This window comes from Cinclus cinclus, chromosome 20, assembly GCF_963662255.1.
Source record: "Cinclus cinclus chromosome 20, bCinCin1.1, whole genome shotgun sequence".
NCBI lineage: Eukaryota > Metazoa > Chordata > Aves > Passeriformes > Cinclidae > Cinclus > Cinclus cinclus.
Window position 1 is genome coordinate 5913737 of NC_085065.1, and position 20168 is coordinate 5933904.

At 50.3% G+C, this 20168-nt stretch overlaps 1 protein-coding gene across 1 annotated transcript; it reads right to left on the minus strand.

The window, feature by feature from the left end:
- Nucleotides 1-8832: 8832 nt before the first annotated feature.
- On the minus strand, nucleotides 8833-17968 carry TSEN54 (tRNA splicing endonuclease subunit 54). Its single transcript, XM_062506575.1, is given in 12 exon segments — nucleotides 8833-9914; nucleotides 10356-10400; nucleotides 11011-11127; nucleotides 11833-11893; nucleotides 12363-12991; nucleotides 14078-14176; nucleotides 14495-14547; nucleotides 14857-14955; nucleotides 16187-16270; nucleotides 16411-16474; nucleotides 17521-17837; nucleotides 17840-17968. Coding segments are annotated over 12 exon segments (1848 nt in total). The 3' UTR covers nucleotides 8833-9763.
- Between the last annotated feature and the right edge of the window lie 2200 nt (nucleotides 17969-20168).

The following is a 20168-nucleotide window of genomic DNA, read 5'->3' on the forward strand; positions in this document are numbered from 1 at the left end:
CTTCTTTGCTGTAGTATCTCGGCAACAAAAATCCTAACAAAATAGAAAAGAAAAGCCTATATAAACAAAAGAAGCCTGAGCAGAAAGCAGGAAGAAGTAGGTTATTTATTTTAGTTTAGCAGGTAACAAATCAGCCAGAGCAGACTGAGACAACATCACTATCGAGTGACTAAAACCTGATACCAGTCTAGCACAGCTCTCTGGTGCAGCACTTCACAATTCCATTTTCACATTGATAAAGCAAATTAGTACAGATAAAACAAGAGGAGTATAAAAAGCGTTTTGCTCTTTTGCAGTCCCCTTGAGTTGACCTTATCCAAAGAAAAGGCAAAACTGCAAGATTTGCATAAACATTCAGACAAACCCAACCTAAAAGCCAACTCCCAGGCTCAGGCATTATTGACTAGCATCAGTTTTCACCCCAGGTAACCCTCCAGCTATTGTGCCAAAGAGAGAAAGAATCCCATTTTCAGGTCTCTCCTGGGCATGGCAGAAAGGGAGCTGTGGTGCCTGCAGGGGAGCTGCATTAATTATTAACTTGTTTTTGTAAAATATCAACTCCCTGCTCCAGATGGGGGAAGGGGAAGGGAATTTCGCACCTGCAATTCGCCATGCAGCTGAAACACAAAGCAGCAAGTCCCAGTGCCTGGTCTCTCACAGCAACAGGAGGATCCAAGCAGGACAAATCAGACCTGATCCAAGCCAGCAATCACACGGGGAATCCCAGGCTCCAGCTCCCTACTCTCCACAGCTCAGGAGGCTGTCACACCTCCCGTGTGCACAGGTACTAAGTGACAAGTAAAACCCTGCCAACTCAAGAGCAAAGGCTTGAATTCACATCCTGACAACTTACCCTGGTGTCAGTGCTCCTGCCTGCCCCGGCCATCTCTCACAGGCTGCAGGTGACAGACACTTCCCTCAGTATTTTAATTTGCTGGACAGGGAGCAATTTGCCATGACACACATGTGCAGCAGGGGCCAGAACTCCTGAGGTGCAATGAAGGATCAGAATGGATATTATACATGGTCAGAGGAGGTTCATATACACCTATAGCAAGGTGGGGAGCAGGGGGATGATGAGAAAGAGAGGGACCAGGAGCACCAAAGGAACTGTCAAGTGAACAGTGAACCTTGAACCCTTCAAACAGTGGGGCTGGAGGTGAGTGACTGAGGGGAGGAGCTGTCACACCTGGACAGATCGAAATAGCACAGCTGGAAACAGGGTGGCTGCTTCTGTGCTCCTGCCAGCTACACTGACTTTTGGATAATGACCTAAAGCAGCCACTCCTGAGGAGCTTAGGTTGTTTTTCTAAGAGTTCCCAGCAAGGCCTTGCACCAGCTGTGAAGGTCCAAAAGAAGGAAATGGTGTGATAAACAGGATGCTCCACAGGCATATTTTGAGAACTCCCTTTAGAAACTCCCTGAGCTTGAACTCGTACCTCTTTGCTGCACTGCTGCCCTTTTACCTTTCCTGCTCACACTCCAACATCTCCAGCCACCTGTGCAGCACTGCCCTGAGCTCACCAAAGGCCTGCAATGCAGCCCTGGTTCAGAGGATCACTTGAGGACCATTCACCCCATTCACTTAGTCCCTAGAATTACTAGGATCTAGGCGACAGGAATATGTCACCTACGTGACATTCCAGCCACCTAGAATCACAGGCAGCACCAATCAACACAGAAAAACTGGCTCTGAGCAGGGCAGCTACAGGTGTCTGTGGGCCAGCAGCACATGCAGGGGTGAAGAACATGCACAGGAACAAATGGATGAGGACCTCAGAAAAGAGAGGAAGAATAAAAGTGTAGTTTGCTTGGAAAGTAAATCCTTCTACAATGATTTAGCACCTCAACTGAAATTTCATAGCATCAGATTGAAGTCTTCTTTTATTAGACAACCTTGAGAGAAGGATGTATTTTCAAAAAAACTACATTCACTTTAAGTTAGCAAAAGTTACAGAGCAGTGACAAGGTGCTGTGCAATGAAAGAAGAGTGCATCACACCCATGTATAACACACAACTTGCCCTTAGCCAGACAAGGAAAGGAAAGTGCCAAGGAGACGCACCCTTTCCCACTGTCAATCAATATCCTGGACCTGTTAAACGAGGAAAACCCACAGAGAAACTCTACTAATTACTCTCCCCACTTCAGAACAAAAGACCTCAGCTGTGCCAGCAGAGACAAACTGAGTGTTAGGAGCAAAGAAGAGGGGGCTTGATTTGAGAGACACACAACTTTACACTTAACAACTTGCTAGAATGTTTTATCCTGAAATATTAATGGCATCCTGGAGCATGTTGTTTGAGCCTGCTTATGCAAGAGCTCCAGCATTCACACTCCAGCCCATAACTTGTTCAACAGGCTAAGAAGTGTAGTAGTTCTGAACTGAGCAGTAACTCACTTGAAGAACCATCACCCTGAAGGGCTGAGAGGATCAGAGAAGGCAAGCTACAAAAGTGACCTCACATAGACTGGTATCAGAGTTTCTTTCTGACCAAAGAACTTTTGAGTGTCATACTATGGGAGAGGATGAGAGGATAAGCAGTTTTGAACAAAGGCAAAGAAGGAATAGCATCTACCTCACCACAGGTTGTCATCACAAGTTTACAAGGCTCTTATCAAAGAAAATAATTTTGGTTTTAGTACAATAAGTATCTCTTCCAATTCTAGAAATAGATTCCACAATCTGTATAATCTTATCTTCCAGATGTACATTTACATTTTAGAAGGCCAGTTTCTCTCCCACTCACCTTTGGAGTTTTACATAAAACTCCAGCACCATGTGCTCTGCAGTTGTCTGCCAGTCAGCATTTACAACCATCTGGTAACAGTTGTGGCTACCAGTAGCCAGAGAGGAATTCTCCAGTAGCCTCTGAAGCTATGCCAGGTCTGCATGTATCTAATGTTCTTATTTTCCAGGGAAACAATTCTTTAGGCTTACAAAGACAAGTCTTTTACCAGAAACTATGTGCAACATTCTCTTCTTTTAAGATGCATCGAGGGCAGCTGTTTAGAGGCAACAATAGCCCAAGGCTGAGCCAACCCAAGTTTTGCTGGTACTCAGGACATGGACACCTGACAGCAGAGCTCAGAGTGCCCAGAACATCAAACTCCTGCTGCTTCATTACCCGAAGGCTCAGCTAAATACAGTAATGTCCCCTTTTTTACCTCATTGGGTTAGCTCCAGACACAGCAAAAAAAAAAAAAAAAAAAAAAAAAAAAAGAATCCTCACAATTCATATAGAAAGGCAATGAAAGCACAAGACACTCCTGTTTCCAATCAGAGACTAAGGAGCAGTTTAACATCACAACCAGATTTTGTCTTCCTTGCTCAGCTCCACTCATTTCAGATGCTGTGAGAGGTGGCATGTGAACCCATATTCAACAGAAGGACAAATGCTCCTTCCCAAGAGCAGCATTAACTGTTCCTCATTGCTGAGTGTCACCAATCCAGAGCTCCACATTTTCCTGTGGCTTCCTTGCTTCTGCACACAGCAATGTATCTAGATGCCTGTGCACAGCTTGGTGAGACACTCTCCATCATTTTCTCCATCAACTTGACAAAGGCTGGCAGGAAACTACCCTGTGCAGAAGTTTGTTGTAATTTTTCCTTATGTCCTCCCATGAGAGTGGAATTTCCAGCCAAAATGTTGTAAGTCCCAATCACACAAGTTAATCCAGTCTTGCAAGAAGAGGAGCCCGGGTCAGAAGTTTTTACTACGTAGACAGTATTAAGTGTGGATGCAGTCTCAAGAGAACCCCACAACAAAAACATACTCATAATGAGTTTATTTTGCTCACGTAGCAGAGTTGCAAGGGTACCATCTGTGTGCTTCCTTGGCAACCTTTACTCAACTTGAACAGGTTTTCAATGGGATACAGTCCAAGAGCTTTCTTTTCAAAATGCCAGCAAGTATATCAAGAACTCTTAAATCCTGCCTTGATTTAGGTTTCCTTCTCATTCCTTCCTCAGCACTCCTTACTGCTTACAGGTCCTTAAAGGGAGAACTTCTACCTATGCAGCTGATAACACTATCAACCCTGCTAAAATAGAAGAGGTCTTATCAAGCAGCTTTGTTTGAAGTCCAGGCAGTTGGTGCTGCTGTAACAAACCGTCACTACCATGGCCTTGTCTGAACCAGGTTCTCTCCTGCACCCAGGAGTTTGCCTTATTGCTGTTATAACACAGCCAGCAGCAAGAGAACAGAGGCTGGGTCAGCTGCACAGCAAAAAGCTCTTCCTCAGCACCAGTGATTTCACACTAACAGAACTGAGCTAAGTATCACTTAAACACCAGATTTATCACATTTATCGATTACAGGTGCCATGACTCACTGAGAAAGGACAAATTTAAGAACAATTTTAGCTCGAAATCAATGAAATGAGCCTGAGCTATTCTTTAACTGTTCATCTCTACCACCCTGCTTGGCTGTGACGCACTGTCAAGGCAGATACTCAAGAAGAAAGCACAAGCCAAGCAGAACAGCTAAAGCAAGGGAAGGAGCAGTTGCAGTACACAGAGAGAAGTCCTACTACTCCACCTACTTTTCCCAGGAGAAGGAAGATGCTCTAACATTAATCTCAGTTTAATGAGATCATGCAGAGATCTTCCTTACACAACTGCTGAGCCACTGCTACCCCCAGCACTTGCAGTTTCATAAACAGGAATTCTCAGGGGCACCTTGCATACAATAGTCAGAGAGGAAAACCAAAAGACCCTCTCAAAAGAATTTATTTCAGTGAACCTGGAGAGATAGACAGTGAACAACTGAACAGACTGTGGCAACACCATATGCACGTGGCTGCCCTCCCAAAACACAAACAATATTAAATAAATATCAGACATTGATTCTCCAAGAAACTCTTTGAAGATAATTGAGTACTAATCACACAACTCAGGCAAGTTCATGTACTTCCAACAGCCTGGTGCTTGGAGTTACCAGGAACCACCCACCTGCAATGAATTTGGGGATTGTGCAAACCTTGTGTGTCATTATGACTCCTATTGTGTTCTCCTTGTCATGGGGGCATGACAACACAAAGTTTCAAAATTCTACAACAGAACAAAAGCCTTTGCACTGAACAACACTACTGCCCATGATGCAAAAGCCTTTGTAGGCTTTGCTCAGAAGTGTGAATCAAACAGAAAAGTGGCTTGTAACTTTGGAGCAGCACTTTATACACAGTGGGTCAATAGAGCAAACCACAAAAGAATTTGCTTCATAAAGCATCACAAAGAGATCCAGCTATGAGAAACTTTTATATGAGAACTGGAGTTTCCATACAATTTCTGCACAGAAACCAAATCAGTGCACCCTTTGGTATTTTAAAGAAAGATGATGGTACTAGCAGTATCACATACTCTTATTGCCATGTATTAACTGCAAGACATATGTTTAAAACCTCTCTTGCTCTTTGACATTTCTCAAGCTTCTGTGTCAGCCAAGACACACCTCTTCAATAAGCAATACCCAGGAATAATTATGTTACCATACCAGAAGGCCAGTGGAAGATAAAGGGCTCTCAACTGGTTTAACTCCTCCAGTACTTTTCTCTGGTCAGCTGTTATAGCAGACGAAATTAGTTCAAAGCCTAATAAAAGATGTTCTTCAGCCCCATCCTTTGAAGATGTTTAAGAACTCTTCTCCCTTTCCAATACCATGAGCCCCTCGACAGGGTACAAGCCACACTGAGCAGGATTAGGGACTGCTCACTACTGGCTCAGATCATCCTCATCCCTTTCACGGGCCAATCTATCCCTGCAAGGAACGTGCCAGGATGCACGGAGGAGCCTTGGGATGTACTGGCACTTTGCATTCCACTTGCCAGAAGCACCAACTTCCCGAATCAAAGCTAAGATCACCAGGCAGCTGCTCTGGGCACACAGCTTCAGCTGGGACTTGGTAAAGCCAGATATTCCAGTTGACTGAAGTGCTCTCAGATGACTACAAAGAGCAGCATTCCCCATCAAGTAAGACATGACAACGGATAACTTCTACCATCTCGGTGGAGCTGTCCCCCTTGTCTTGTCATTATCCCCACACCAGGACAAGGCTTTGTGCCACTGGCTGCAGAAACACAGACCCGGGAGTCTGATTCTACTACTTTACACCATCAGCAACACTAAACACAAAGACATAAAGCTTTCTCCAACGACAAGGTTAAGCCTCAGCTCCAGGAGGGGAAACTGCAGAAACAGCCTGTTCCCATGGCACAATGAAGGGCAACTTGAGACAAAGGCTGAACAACTTGCTTCACCGTTTTATTACACCTGTTTGCTGCCGGCTGGAAGTAACGTGCTCCTTCAGCCAGCAAGTTCTCACAACTTCGGGGAGGGGAAAGAAAAAACAGTAATAGTAACAAGACGAATTTAATACGGCCATAGAGAAAAAAAATAATAAAAAGAGAGAGAAAATGCTAATAGACTATCCCGAGGGAGTCCGAGTCACTGCAGTTCTTGCTCTTCTCCAAGACCCTCTGCTTGGAGCGGCAGCAGCACTGGAGCCCTGCAGGGCCGAGCTGCGGCAGGGACATCTCCCACCGCCGGACGGGGCGGGAGCGGCTCCCGCTGCCCCCGCGGAGGCTCCGCACGCCGGGAGCGGGAGCGGCCCCGGCCCGGACCCGCTCGAGGGCCGGGCAGGAAGTCCCGGAGCGGCCGGTGCCGCCGACTCCCCCGGGGAATCCCGGGATGCGGATCTGCCGCGCGGTACCCGCGGGACAGCCACAGCAGCGAACAAACCCCCGGGAGCCCTCAGCGCCGCGGCTGCAAGTTCCACGGGGAGACGCTGCCGGGGCTTCAGGCGTGGGCAGCCTCGACGCGGCCGGCCCGGGCACCGGCGAAGTGAAACCCCCTCGGGGACGCAGGCACCGGAGAGCACCTGCCGGCCCCGCCGCGCAGCCCGGCACGGCCGGGCATGGCGGGGGCCATCCCGGCGAGCTCTGCCGGGGCCGAGCCGGCCGGACCCCTCGCCGGGATCCCCCCGGGAGCTCCTCCCGCTTCCCCGCGCGGCCCCAGCGAGCGGCGCTCACCTGCGGGGGCTGGGGCCGGGCCGCGCTCCGCTCCGCGCCCGCTCCCCTCAGCTGCGCGGCGGCGGCGGCGGCCTCGCTCCGCGGGCACCTCAGGGCGGGGCGCGGCGGGGCGGGGCCTGCGACGGGACCGCCCATGGGGGCGGGGCCTCGCTGTGCAGACATCGCGTGCGGGCGGGGCATCGTATGCAAATAGAGCCGAACCGCGGCTCCGCCCCCCTTTCAGCCGGCGCGCTCATGAATAATTCAGCAGCGCGGTCCCTGCAGCCAATCAGGGAGCGGCACCGCACGGCTCGGGGAGCGCGGGCACTCGGTGCCGGGACAGGGCGGCGGGGACGGGGGGCCGGCAGAGCCGGGGCCGGGCTCCGGGGCCCTTCCTCCCGGCTCCAGCCCCCAGCTTTCACAGCCTTGCCTGGGAAAATTGTCAGACTGCAAAAAGTCGAAGCCTTTGCTGGAGAGAGAAGCACAAGTCTCGCGGCACAGCCCCGCAGCAGCCAGCCCGCAGCCTGCTGCAGGAAGCAGCAGATGGACAAGGAAGCTGTATCTGTGTAGAGGGCAATGGCAGGTGAAGGTTGCCCACTGTACATCCATGCAAAAGCTTGAAATTACCTCTGACAAGGGCCCAGTGACAGTATTTCACCCACATTTCCAAAAGTTATGTTTTTCGGTTAAATATTCAGTTCTTTTATCTTGCAACATTCAGCGGATCTGCATCACAGGCCAAAACGGAGCACAGGTATCAGCCTGGATCGTGCTTCTTTTCTGGGGTGGGTAAAGGCACCATCAGATGTTACAGTGCTGAGCAAGGCAGCCACGGTTTCTCAATCCTCGCTGCAGTGGTTATTACATTGTAATTGTCTTGTGCTGAATCAGGGAGTCTACCCCACTGAAACTCACAGGGTGGCTCTCGTAGAGTTCATCGATACAATTCCACCTTAGCATACGGAGATGAGACTGATTAAAAGAAACAGGAGTGAGTTTGACCTAATTCCAGGACAAACATGCGCCCTGTGGGTCAGGCTGGAGCTTTCCTGGCTGTGCCTGTTCTTAGAAACTCCCTTCCCACTGCCTTTAATCTGTAAAACAGTCTGGGAGAATGCTGAGGTCAGCTGAGGCTGCCAACCCCGGCTTTAAGGAGAACTACCAGAGCCAAAGCAGCGCTGGAAGGACGAAGAGGAAGAGGAGGGAGTGTGGGAGGAGCCGTCATACCCTCACCTCGAGAGAGCTCTGCCCACTTCCAGCATCTGATAACCGGGGCGTGCGTGTGAAACGGGAGCAGGCGCTGGCAGCAAGAGCCCCGGCACCTACGATACCTCTGACCACGCAGGAGGAAGATGAACGAGGAAGAGGTGTCGTGTGCCGACAGGAACTGCACGCGGATGCAGGGACACCTCCAGGCTCTGAGTCACGCTGCCCTCCCCGGGAACAGGGCAGCGGCTGCAGCCAAGCACGGAGGCGTAGGAGCAGGGTTACCGGGGTGACACAGCCACAGGGCTCTATGACCTTGAGCAGGCATTCATCAGCTGCTGCTGCTGCTGCTCGGGTCCCTGTAGTCTCCACAGTCTCCCTCTGCACACTTAATATTTCTAGGGGAATTAAGAACCACACCAAGGAGCTTGCATTGTTCGAAATGGATTTTTTTTATTGCTTACCATTCGACACATCTCCAAAACAAATTTTAAAAATACCAAATAAAAACGATCTAAACCAGTTGCTATTACAGTTCTGAAAACTTTGATATCAAACAGCCATGCTTAGCTCACTTCCACCCACTGAGCAGACCTTCTGGCACCTGGCACTTCTGGCATAGAGGCTAAAGCAAATTTGGTTCCTAGATATCTTGGTGGAGAGAAGATTGGAAGGCTCATGAGGAATTTGTAGCTTTTTTTCTTCACTCAGGGACCTCCCATGTGCAAAAGAAATAACAAGGATCCACAGCCAGGAAAGAGGATGTTGGGCTGAAAGAGAGGGGGTGCAGTTCAGCCCTGGTGAGATTGTCAGATACAGGGTGCTGATAGTGATGGTCAAATTTTAAGCATGGCTTAATACTGGGTGGCCAAAATGCATCTCAGCACAGCTGCTGCAAGAGTCCAAGCTACTGTCTGCAATGCTCTGGGGATTTCTGTGACCTATGGCTGCTGAAATTGTGTTCAAGGCACAGTTTCCTGCTCTCAAGTGTCTGGAAACTTTCTCCCGGTGACTGAGTTTATGGCTGTGCCTTTTTCAGACCAAAATCTGATCTGATGGTTGTAGCCACAGCTGAATGACAAAGAGGCTCAGGCCATGAGCACTGATCAGCTTATTCTGTCCCTGACTGACCTCAGTGACACTCCAACCATTCCATTGGTGTAGTACAGTGGTTCTTTACATGTGACAAAAGGATCACCAGCAAAGTGTTTTCTAATGGTCCACAGTCAGCAAGATGACTCGGGAAAGGCAGGCTGGTGGTCTGTGAGGTGAAAAAGCTGAAGAGCCAGTGGCTTCAAGATCAAAGTAGTGTGTAGTTCAGCCCAGAAATGCCCAGTAAAGCCAAACACACTTATGTGCTGTAAATTACACATTATACCTGAGCCACCTGGGTGGACGAAGTCTGGGTGGGAAGAGCCAATAAAGTTGTCAACTTCCCAAGGTTCCAATTATTACAGGCTGTTTTCTGTAATATTACATTGATCAGGAAAACAACTCCTGAATAAAGCTCTTCCCTTTATCCCATCCCATTTCTGCAAGTAACAGCAACTTCAGTGATTAACATCAACGGGAAGCTTGAACTCCTTCAGTGAATAGAAGGTGATTTCTCCATGATCCACCAGTGCGAAGACCAGCGGGACATCCCCACTCAGATATGTCACCTGCTTCAAAGCCCGCAGGGATGGGATCTGCTCATCAAAGCTACAGAGAGAAAAAAAACATCCTGTTTGTTCTCCAAGCAAGAGGAACACAGAGGCAAAGCTGTCCTGGCCAGCCATCACAAACAGCTCCTATGGCTGAGGAGCTGGCAGTGATCCTCCCCACCCATTTCAGTCGAAGCAGGAGGCTGCCAGCCCTGAGAGTGAGTACCCAGCATGCCAGAAACTGGGAGCTGTTGAAACCTTTACCAAAAACAAGGATAACTGCACACTGCTTCATGCTGTGCCCATTAGATGTGGCTCACAAGGATATTGGCAAATGGCCAATCCACTGCAATCTTAATACCTTTGTGCTGGGAAGATCTTTAGGTTGCTGGGATCAACATCTGACCTGCTTTTCCCTCCTTTTAATTCTGCAGAGTCTGTTTGCTCATCAATGAAAATATTTATACAACAAGGATCATCCTACTGACTCATGACAAACCTTGGTAAAACTGCATTACCACCTTCCTTGCTCTGTCTACTACAGCTGCAGAGAGCAGAGGGACAGTTTTAGTAAAGCAAAATAAGAAAAGGCAGAAACTGAACTTTGTACCTAGCTATGGAGTTTAAGTATCAGGTTCTGGATCCAGCAAGAAAGGGGACATCTACCTTCTGTTCTTAGTGATCTTAACATCACAGTTGACAAAGATCAAAATACTGAACCCATGGCTCAAAGGCTGTAGAAAGCTCCGGGGAGGTTAATCTCTGCAGAAATCCACAGTGATCTGCACTGACTGAGGATTCAGCTCCCGTAGCACTCGGTTCTACCTGAATTTCACAAGCATTGCATAAAAGCTGTGGCTTCTTTCTCCTGACTCGTGGTAATACTCAGGCATGAGAAGCAACCAGATGACCAATTGTGTGGGTTGAGAGGAAGGGGGGGAGGAGAAGGGGGGGAACTGCCAGCCACAGCCTCCAAAGGAGGAACAAAAAAAAAAAAAAAAAAAAAAAAGAAATCCTGGGCAGGACCACCCTCAAGCGAGACACTCTGATGATCCGTAAAGCTCACAAGTTGCTGGGTCATTTACAGACCATTAGCACTTTGTTTCCACAACAACAACTGCAAAGTTTCAGGAACAGCACAAGACTCAAGGTACCTCCGAACACACATCCTGACATGGGGCTTCCCAGGGTTTGTCTTCTTAAACTTGGACACCGCGTCTGCTTGATATACGTTGAAGTCTATCTTCATGGCCTCCGGGTCCTCCTGCAGCCTGCAGGGGAACACACCCACACAGGTATGGGATCGAAACGCTGCAGGGTACAGGCACAGCAGAGAAAAGAGGGAGCAAACACTCCCTTTAGTTTTGACTAGTTTGGGTCCCTTGAAAGGCTTTGCTCCTCAAAGGACTGAGCCCGCAACTATTTTAATCACTTTCCAGAGCTTTCCTGTAGTCAGACAACAGCAAGATCCTGGCTCACATCTATCCCATGCCCTCACAAGAAGCAGCACTAACGAAGACAGGAGCAAAGCACTGCAGGAACTGCACACAAGAACCACACAGACTGCAGCAGGAGCAGAACCCAAAGTCTCAAAGCCAAGGTTTTGTAACCACTGAAGCAGGGATGGCAGCACATTCCAGGGATGAGGCACAGGTGAAATTCAATCAAATCTCTGGAGGAGATACCTGGCTCAGGTGCAGAAAGGGAAGGGCAGGATAAGAGAAGAACTCTGCTGTTTTAATTGGCCTGAAAAGCCCTGGCTCTGTTGCTGCAGGACCTGTACTTCATGGAAACGTTACCCCCTCACTAGAGATTCAAGGGGGACACGGAGCAGAGCACTGGCTTCTCTTAGCACCCTGGATGTGAGGCAGCTCCCAAAGTGCTGCTGGGAGCACCTCACAGACCTCACAAGCAGGGACAGTCACAAGACACTCCCCGCTCCCCAAGAGCTCCAAGCTGACTGGCTGGATACTAACCGGGAGGCTCCATCCAGGATGTGGGAGGGCTGCAACACACTGATCTGCTGGAGGAGCGCAGCTGGTGGGAGAAGGAACGGGAAAGAATCAGACCAGCAACTTCCCTTCCAGGACACCCCAAGCACTCCACACCACCCACGAGCCTTCCTCCTCTGACAATGGCTGGCAGCTCCACAGTCGCCACTGGCTACTTCAAAGACCTCCACTTCCTCATCTCCTCCCAGCACACAGCCCAGACACTCTGCAGTTGCTTTGGATCTTGCTGGCCCTGACTGTACATGCCTAACGGCCCAGCAGGAAAGACTGCAATACAGCAGGACATGGGGAATGGATTAGAAGCCCTCCCAAGGCCCTGTTTATACTGGCACTTGAGTGGGCTATAGAAAGATTCTCCTGCTAAAAGTACTGTCCCCAAAACTGATGTTCAACTTCCCCATGTCATCCCTTTTGCTGCTGCATACCAGGCACTCTTTCTCAGAACTTGGGGTGGGGGAAGAGAATAGTCCCTGTCAAATTCCCAGAGCCAGTACCTGGCGAGGTCACTTCCTCTGGCCGCAGCAGTGGTGTGACAGCTTGGTCCCAGAGGTGTGACGGTCGTTTCCAAATTCTCTGCTGTCTCCTCCGCTCCAAGAGGGCTTTGTAGTCCTGCCAGTTGGAGCAGTGCCTCACCTCCTGGTCAGCATTGACACTGCTCTTGTACCTGCTCTCCCTCTCCCGCTGCTTCCTCTCCTTCCGTGACAGCTTCTCCTGTTTCTGGTTGATCCGTGTGCACCAGGAAGCTGCATCCACCTCCCTGCCCGGCACGTTCTCTGGCAGGAGCCTGTTGTCAGGGGAGGGCAGATGTATGCATGGCTGGTCTGAGGCCACGTTGGGAAAGGTGATGGTGGTAAAATCCCAGCGGGGTGCACAGGTGCCAGTGCTACTCTCCTCCTTCTCCTTCTTCTGCCTGCTGGAGGAGCTCAGAGAGTCCTTTTGTCCTGTATCAAGAGGAACTGGCACTGACTCTCCCTCTGCACTGCCAGCATCCAATTCCTTTCGCTGCACTGACAAGGGCTTTTCATCCATGGGAATGGAGTTTCCATAGTCATCTCCACCTTTGCTAGAGGTCCCTTCAGCTTCTGGAAGGTCCTCATATGCTTTATGTTTCTTTTCATGCAACCTAAAGACAAAGGAACAGTAAAAAATTCAGGGCGAGCATGTGGTAGAGTTTCCTTTAAATCCTGCCTGCTCCCTGTTATGCAGGGAAAATGCAGTCTGCCAAGCCTGAGGAAAGACAGCAAAGGTGGAAGGAACCCCCAGATAGATCTGCAAACCCTTGACGACAACCTCCTTGTTTGTGAGACAAATGAGAAAAGAAAAAAGCAGGCCAAAATTAAACAGTGAATGCCAAAGGCAGATTAAACTTCTGAGAAGTCCTGTTCAAGATTTGACTTCACCACCCCAGAGAATCCCAGCCTTGATTTGTATAGACAATGTTCCCAACCTGCCATGCCAGGTCCACACCCCAGACACTGACCCAAACAACTCCATGCAAACACTATGGACTTCAGCCAAAGCAGCACAGGCCAGGCAGAAACCTGCCTGCCAGCACCCTCTTATTGGTGTGAGATTCAGACCCTGAGTCCAAAGATGGAACAGTTCTCAGACCAGCAGTTAATCTCCTAGTTCCCACAATTCCTCAACTCCTCAGGCACTGATTTACTGTAAACAGAGACTCTCCAGCCTCGTCCACCCCGTTTCTGAAAGGCTGATGCCACCTCCTGGGAACTGCCAGAATTACGAGTAAAATTATTCATGGTCAGTTTGTGGACATGTGGAAGCCCCAGGATGTGACTCTGCTCTCTGTTGTTGAGTCCTGGCAGGTAAGTTGGACTGAGGAGGTGGATAAATGCAAGATGTGCACTGTGGTAGCTGTGGTCCTGCTAAAAGAGTAGGAGGAGGCACCTGGAACATGTTCCTTCTGCAATGACCTCTCTACCCTTCTCCTGTGGCATCTCAGAACCACAGTTGGGGCACTTGGGGGTAATGTGACCCTCTTAGCCCTGGCATGAAGCACACATATGACAAAAGGGAACGCTGCAAAGTGTTCTGGAAAGGTGCTGCACCACTTCGGGACAGCCAAGAGCAACTGTGTCAAATGAGGTCACTCCCAGCAGGAGGGCCTGGCAACACTGCAGCAAAGCAGCTGTTCCTGAGGCAATGTGGCCCGAAGAGGATGGGAGAAGGCTTTGGGCCACATCCTTACCGGGGGCTGGAACTTCTCCTCCTCTTGCAATGATGTTTCCCAGAGCTCTTGCAGTGACTTTCCAAGTTCAGCTGCCTCTCATAGGGAGATGGGACCGTGCTGGAAGGAGAGACCAACATGGAGGCTGAGAGCAGGCTTAGGTAGTGAAACTACTTGCTGCTCAGTCCCCAGGATACAGCAACCAAAGGCACAGAAAATGCCCAAGTGGGACCAGGATGACCCTCAGTTCATGCCCCCTTTCATGTTCCAAATCACCTCCTCAGGAGGGAGGAGCAAGGAAGGGTAGAATGCCACTTTTAGCCTTTAAACCTCTCAAGAGGTGGAATTCAGGGCCAAAATGCTCTTCTCTGCCATCCCCTGGGGCCAGGCAGTGGGTACAGAGAGTCTCAGGGTCTTTAGAAAGGAAAAGTTAGTTACCTGGGGTCGAATCTCAGTACAATATAACCCAGTTGCTTCAAGTGGCTGAACACCTTAGAGCAAAGGAAAGCAAGAAGGTTAAATGACAGCCCTAAACACAATTTACTTCAGTTCCACTATGACTGAGTGAACACAATGTGGTGCTGGCAGAGGAGAAAATGCCAGGGTTAGTACCCAAAGCAAATGTGGGGAAACAGGTACTGAACATCTGGAAGAAGGTGAATGGGAACAACTGAGGATAACTACCCTCCCCTTCCCTCCCAGATCATCCTACCCTGCTTCCAGCCACTGGAAGAGCTTGTGTGGCAGAGGCTGGGCTTTCTGCCTTCATCCTCCTGCAACAGCTGGAGGTCCCAACACACCTGGTAATGTGACAGGCTCATTGCCTCCTGGCACAACAGGGTCTCATAGGCTTCCTGGATTGACAGGGGCACATCTCTGTAAAAGAGCTGGACAGAGCCCTGCAGGGCAGAAGCTTGGTGTGAATCACAGGAACAAATCTATGCAAGCTCACACCAGTCCTTTCCAACTGGTCCTGACAGCTGGTCCCAGCACCCTCCCTGACATGATATCCATCTCTCCTCATGTGCCACCTGGAATTCTTACAGTCCCTTTCCCATACTCAGTTCGATCACCCAGATAAGAAGTTCCCACCCAGTTCTCAACTCCTGCATCTCTTCGGAGGATGCAGCTGGGAGGAAAATGTTCAGCTGATAAAATAATCACTGCTTGAAGTGACATTTTAACTTTGATGATCTGAGTGATTCAGGACACAGCACAACAATAAAAGCACTTATGGCCAGCATAACTGAGAATTGGAGCAGAGGAATGAATGGAAGCTTCAGGTGACAGCAATTGGTGTCTCCTCAGAAGCATTTACCTCCTTTACAGACCCAGAGATCCCACAGGCAACTTCCCCAGGGAACAGCAAATGACTTCCAGGAGGCTGTTTTAAACTACACCTCTTTTTTCCTCCTGTTGTTTTTGTTTTTTTTGGTTTGTTTTTTTTTTTCTTTTTTTGCTTGTTTGTTTTTTTGTTTTTTTTTTGGTTTTAATGCTGTTTACTCATAAAGAAAACAAAACCCTAGGAACCACACCTTTTCCATTACAGGCTTAAGGCATCTCACTGGTCTTTTCTGCTTTTGGGGGGACTAAACCATTTTATTGCCATCAACTTGTTTACAAACTATTTGTCAGAATGCCAGGGGTAAAAAAGCCCTACCTTTGCCAGGATTTAAGGGATGGCATCAGACACTCAAAATCTGTGTGTTCTGCTGAGGGATAAAAGTTCCCTTTAGATCAATGCACCAATTCTACTGATAATAGGCTTTAGTGGAGAGACAAAAAAATACCCCTCTCTACACCAAAGGAATCCAGCTGAGTCCTAAGCAGCACTTCACACATTAAATTTCTTTCTGCCATATATACTGGGAAGAAATCCCAAGCAGCAGCCCCGAAGATCTCTGCTTAAGCTGAATGAACTTCCACAGATCCAACTAACACACTCTGTCAGTGACACACAGGCTGCTTGAGACAACAGGGTATGAACCCACAGCCTGGTGACAAACAGGACACACTAAAAGAGACATTCCATCAGCAACACACTAAAAGAGACAGTTCCTTGAGAAACAGATGTTTATCAGTTGTTACAGCTCCTCCAAGCAGAGGACCTAGTACCCTCATCCTACTTACACACTCCAGCAGGTACAGAGCCTCCTCAGGCAGCAGACATTGTTTGCCTCGTTCTGAGAACCCCATGGTGTGCCAGAACTTCCCCTGGAACAGGAGCACAAATTCCTGATGGGCTCTGGCTGTTCCCTGCTGACAGCCAGGCTCCCTCCCTTTGCAATCAGCAAATTAAGGAATCTGTGAGGCAGCAGGAGATGAAGGCACTGAACACACTCTGCAGCACTCACCGCAGGGGACTTCAGCTCCACGATGCCCTGTTCTGGCTTCCACTCAGCTTTCACTAGATTCCCCCTGAGAAGGATAAAGATTAGTTTGTTACTGCTAATGTGGCCTACAATCAGCTCCTGCTGTAGAAACAAAACAAGCTCAAAAAAGGTGTCAAAAGGCAGGAAATTTCCAGGTGGCATTTTTACAAGGCATTAGAAAGACATCATCCTCTGGACCTAGCAGCACACGTTTATCATCACCAACCCATTAAAAGTGTCTTCAGTCAGCACCACACAGACAGGTCCATAGGCTACAGTAACTTGCTGGAGATGCATGGCCTAAGCCAAGATATGTGGACATTGAGGAATTAACACACACTGCCCAGAGAAGCTGCAGCTGCCATGCTCCTGGAACTGTTCAAAACCAGGCTGGATTGGGCTCTGAGCAACCTAGGGGAAGGTGTCCCTGACTATGGCAGGGAGTGCAGTGAGGTGATCTTTAAGGTCCCACTCAACCCAAACCGTTCTGTGATTCTGTATCACACAATTACTCAGCTGCTACCAAGACACCCTGAAATCACTGTATCCCACCCACGGGGACTCACAGGGAAAAATTAATAGCTGCAGGCCAAGCAGAGAAGGTGTGTCGAGAGGTGGGTGTGAATGTCTCCCAAATGATAAGTGCCAAAGTCTGGCAAAACAGTTGAAATCACCAAAACTGATAAAGCAGGGACACTGACACCTGGTCAAATTTGCACAAGGCCACATAGGAGCATCAACACGACACTGTAACTGGGAATATGCCCAGGAAGGCAGTGCATGCTACCCGCAAAGGCTACAGGATTATACACGCACCTAAGAAAACCAAGAGCCTTGTGCGGGACTTTCTTAAGTCAAAGGTGTGCCAGCATGTCCCTGCGCTCCTCCAGGGACAGCCAGGCTGTGTCGCACTGCTGCTGCTCCACCGCGGGCACCGAGTGCAGGTGAACCGCGAGGGGCTTACTGTGCTGACCGACACCTCCTGCTACCAACAGGATAGCAGCCGTAACCCCCGAGCTGTGCTCTGCCCGCCGGCATCACCCCTTCCACGACGAAGGCCGTTCCCAGCGGCGCTCCCAAGGACGGACTTACGGCCGCTCCGGGCGCTCCTCGGAGAGCAGCCGCCACTGCTCCTCGCAGCAGCGCCGCAGCCTCTCGGCCTGCCGGGCCGAGCCGTCGGGGAAGAAATCCTTCTGCCCGCGGGAGCTCCGCGGGGCCTGGCGACCCTCCAGCTGCTCTGCCGTGCTGCGGGGCGACAGCGGGGCGGTGAGGGACGGGACAGCCGCCGACAGCCCCAGGAGCCCGGACCGCGGGCAGCCCCGGACTGCAGCGCCCACCGCGGGTCTCCCGGTGCCCCCCCGGCCCTCCCGTACTCCGGTAGCCCGTCCGGATCCCCGTACCAGGGGTTCCTGCGATGCTTCCCCAGGCCCCATACCGCGGGTCGCTCCGTCACCTCCCCGGCCCCCTCGGCGGAGCTTCCCGCCAGTGCCTCCTTCTCCCCGGTACCGCGGGTTCCGTCTGCCCCTCCCAGGTCCCCCATAGCGCAGCCTCCCACGGTGCTCCCGCGGCCTCCCGTAGCGCGAGTGCCTCCGGTTCCCCACGGCAGCCCCTCGACCTCCTCACCGCGGAGTTCCCCATTTATCCCCCCCGCCCGCCCCACCTGAGGCGGCGGGACCCGCCGGGCTCCATGGGCACGTGCCGGACCAGCGTCCTTCCGCCGCCGGGCACGAGCGCCGCCAACAGGGGATGGCGCCGCCAACGCGCCCCCTGGCGGCTCGGAGGACTGCAAACGGCGGGGACCGAGCACCGGGGAGGGACCGGGAATGAACGGGACACCCCGGACCGGGCACCGGGGAGGGACCGGGAATGAACGGGACATCCCGGACCGGGCACCGGGGAGGGACCGGGAATGAACGGGACACCCCGGACCGAGCACCGGGGAGGGACCGGGAATGAACGGGACACCCCGGACCGGGCACCGGGGAGGGACCGGGAATGAACGGGACACCCCGGACCGAGCACCGGGGAGGGATGAGGCCGTGCACCGGGGTTTTGTCCCGAGATCTGACCCAGATCTGCCGTGCTGAGCTGCCCCCGGTTAACTCCTGCCGCTCCCACACCGCAGCCGGGATGGGGAGAAGAGAGGTGAAACGAATCATGGGGAGGAAGAAGAAGAGGAAGAAAAAGAAGAAGAAAAATAAAAGAATAGACTTATTTGTCTCTTCTGTTGGGGCTTCTGGAAAGCAACGTAACACCTGGACCACCTGTCCCTCCCCTCTTTCCCCCATCCGTGCTGCTCACAGGACCTTCTATCACATTTTTCCCCTTCTCTCCTCAATGCATTTTGCCCTTTCTTAAATACATTTCCCCAAAAGAAAATACATTCTTAAATAATAAATTAGTAGTAATCGCGATATAAATAATTCTTAAGTTTTCATAAATTCTTAAAATACTATAAAATCGATAAATTCTTCAGTACTTTTCCCCAGCATCACTGACAGGCTCAGCTGTCCCCTGCTGTGGAGCTGTCAGAACCATGTGGAACCAGCCAGAAGTGTCTGGAAGTGGCTGTGGATTGTCCCTCCAGTGCTCTCATCGTTTCTTCTGGCTGAGGCTCCACCAGTGGCTGGGGCCATCGACTGCCTGAAGTGTGCAGTGATCCAGTGGGGCTGGAAAACATGAAATGCCCCTGCACCACAACTTCACACCTCTGCCAGCATGGCTGGACTGGCTGCCAGGGAAGGCATGGACAGATCTGATGGGGAAATGCACCAAAAGTTCAAGTTTCACCTCAAACCGGTCTCCTGTTGCTGTGGGATATCTCACAGGAGGCACTGAGCCTTAAGTAGGAAAAACACAGCTTTTCTCCCCACCAGAGTCTCTGGTTCCAGCTGTGGTTTCCCAATAAAATCCTTTGACAAGATGCCAATATGGGGAGATGAATGTAAAAACCATTCCCTTCCATTTTCCACTGAAAGGATTTAATTTTCGCTTCCTGCCTCATTATTTCCTCCTACTGAATTGAGCTTTCACCTTGTGGGGGGGGTCAAGTAATTTTGGCCAGCAGTGCCTCTCCATAGCATGTGGGGGGACAAGAACCCACGGATGGGGAGAGGGGAAGAAGGCTGTGCAGGGACAGTGCTTGTTCACCCTGATTTCCAAAAAATACATGTTTGGAGACTGCTTGGACTGCCTGATTATCACATAATCCCAGGACTCTACATCCTGTGGCTTTCAACTTTTGGGCTGTCACCCCTTTGTTTAGCTCAGTCTTCCCTTAAAATAGCTGTGTTTAAATTGCTCAGGGAAAAGCTCTGATCCAGAATCTGCTTTTGTCACCCACTGTGATTACAAGACCCAGAAATGTCAAGACTAATCTCAGTTCATGTTTCTTTTCAATACTGGGATTTTAGCTGTCATGTGGTGGGGGATGTCCTGTTCCTCTCAGGGGCACCAGCAGAGCCTTGTTGGGATGGGACTCCTGTTCTCCCCCTCTGAATCCTCTTATCAGCCCTAATTCCATGTCATCAGCATCAGCTTGGTGTGGGTGGTCCTGGGGTCTGCATTTCCTATTCTCCACTTACAAATGGAGGGTGAGGTGGGTCTGTTTTCTCCCTCTAGATATTCTGGGTTTATGTTAGGATTTTTAACATTAGGTTTCTGTCCATCTACTTTGAAACTGTAGTTGTGGTGCTTGTGGTGGCTTTTTTTTTTTTTTAAATGGGTTTCTTTCCTTAAAT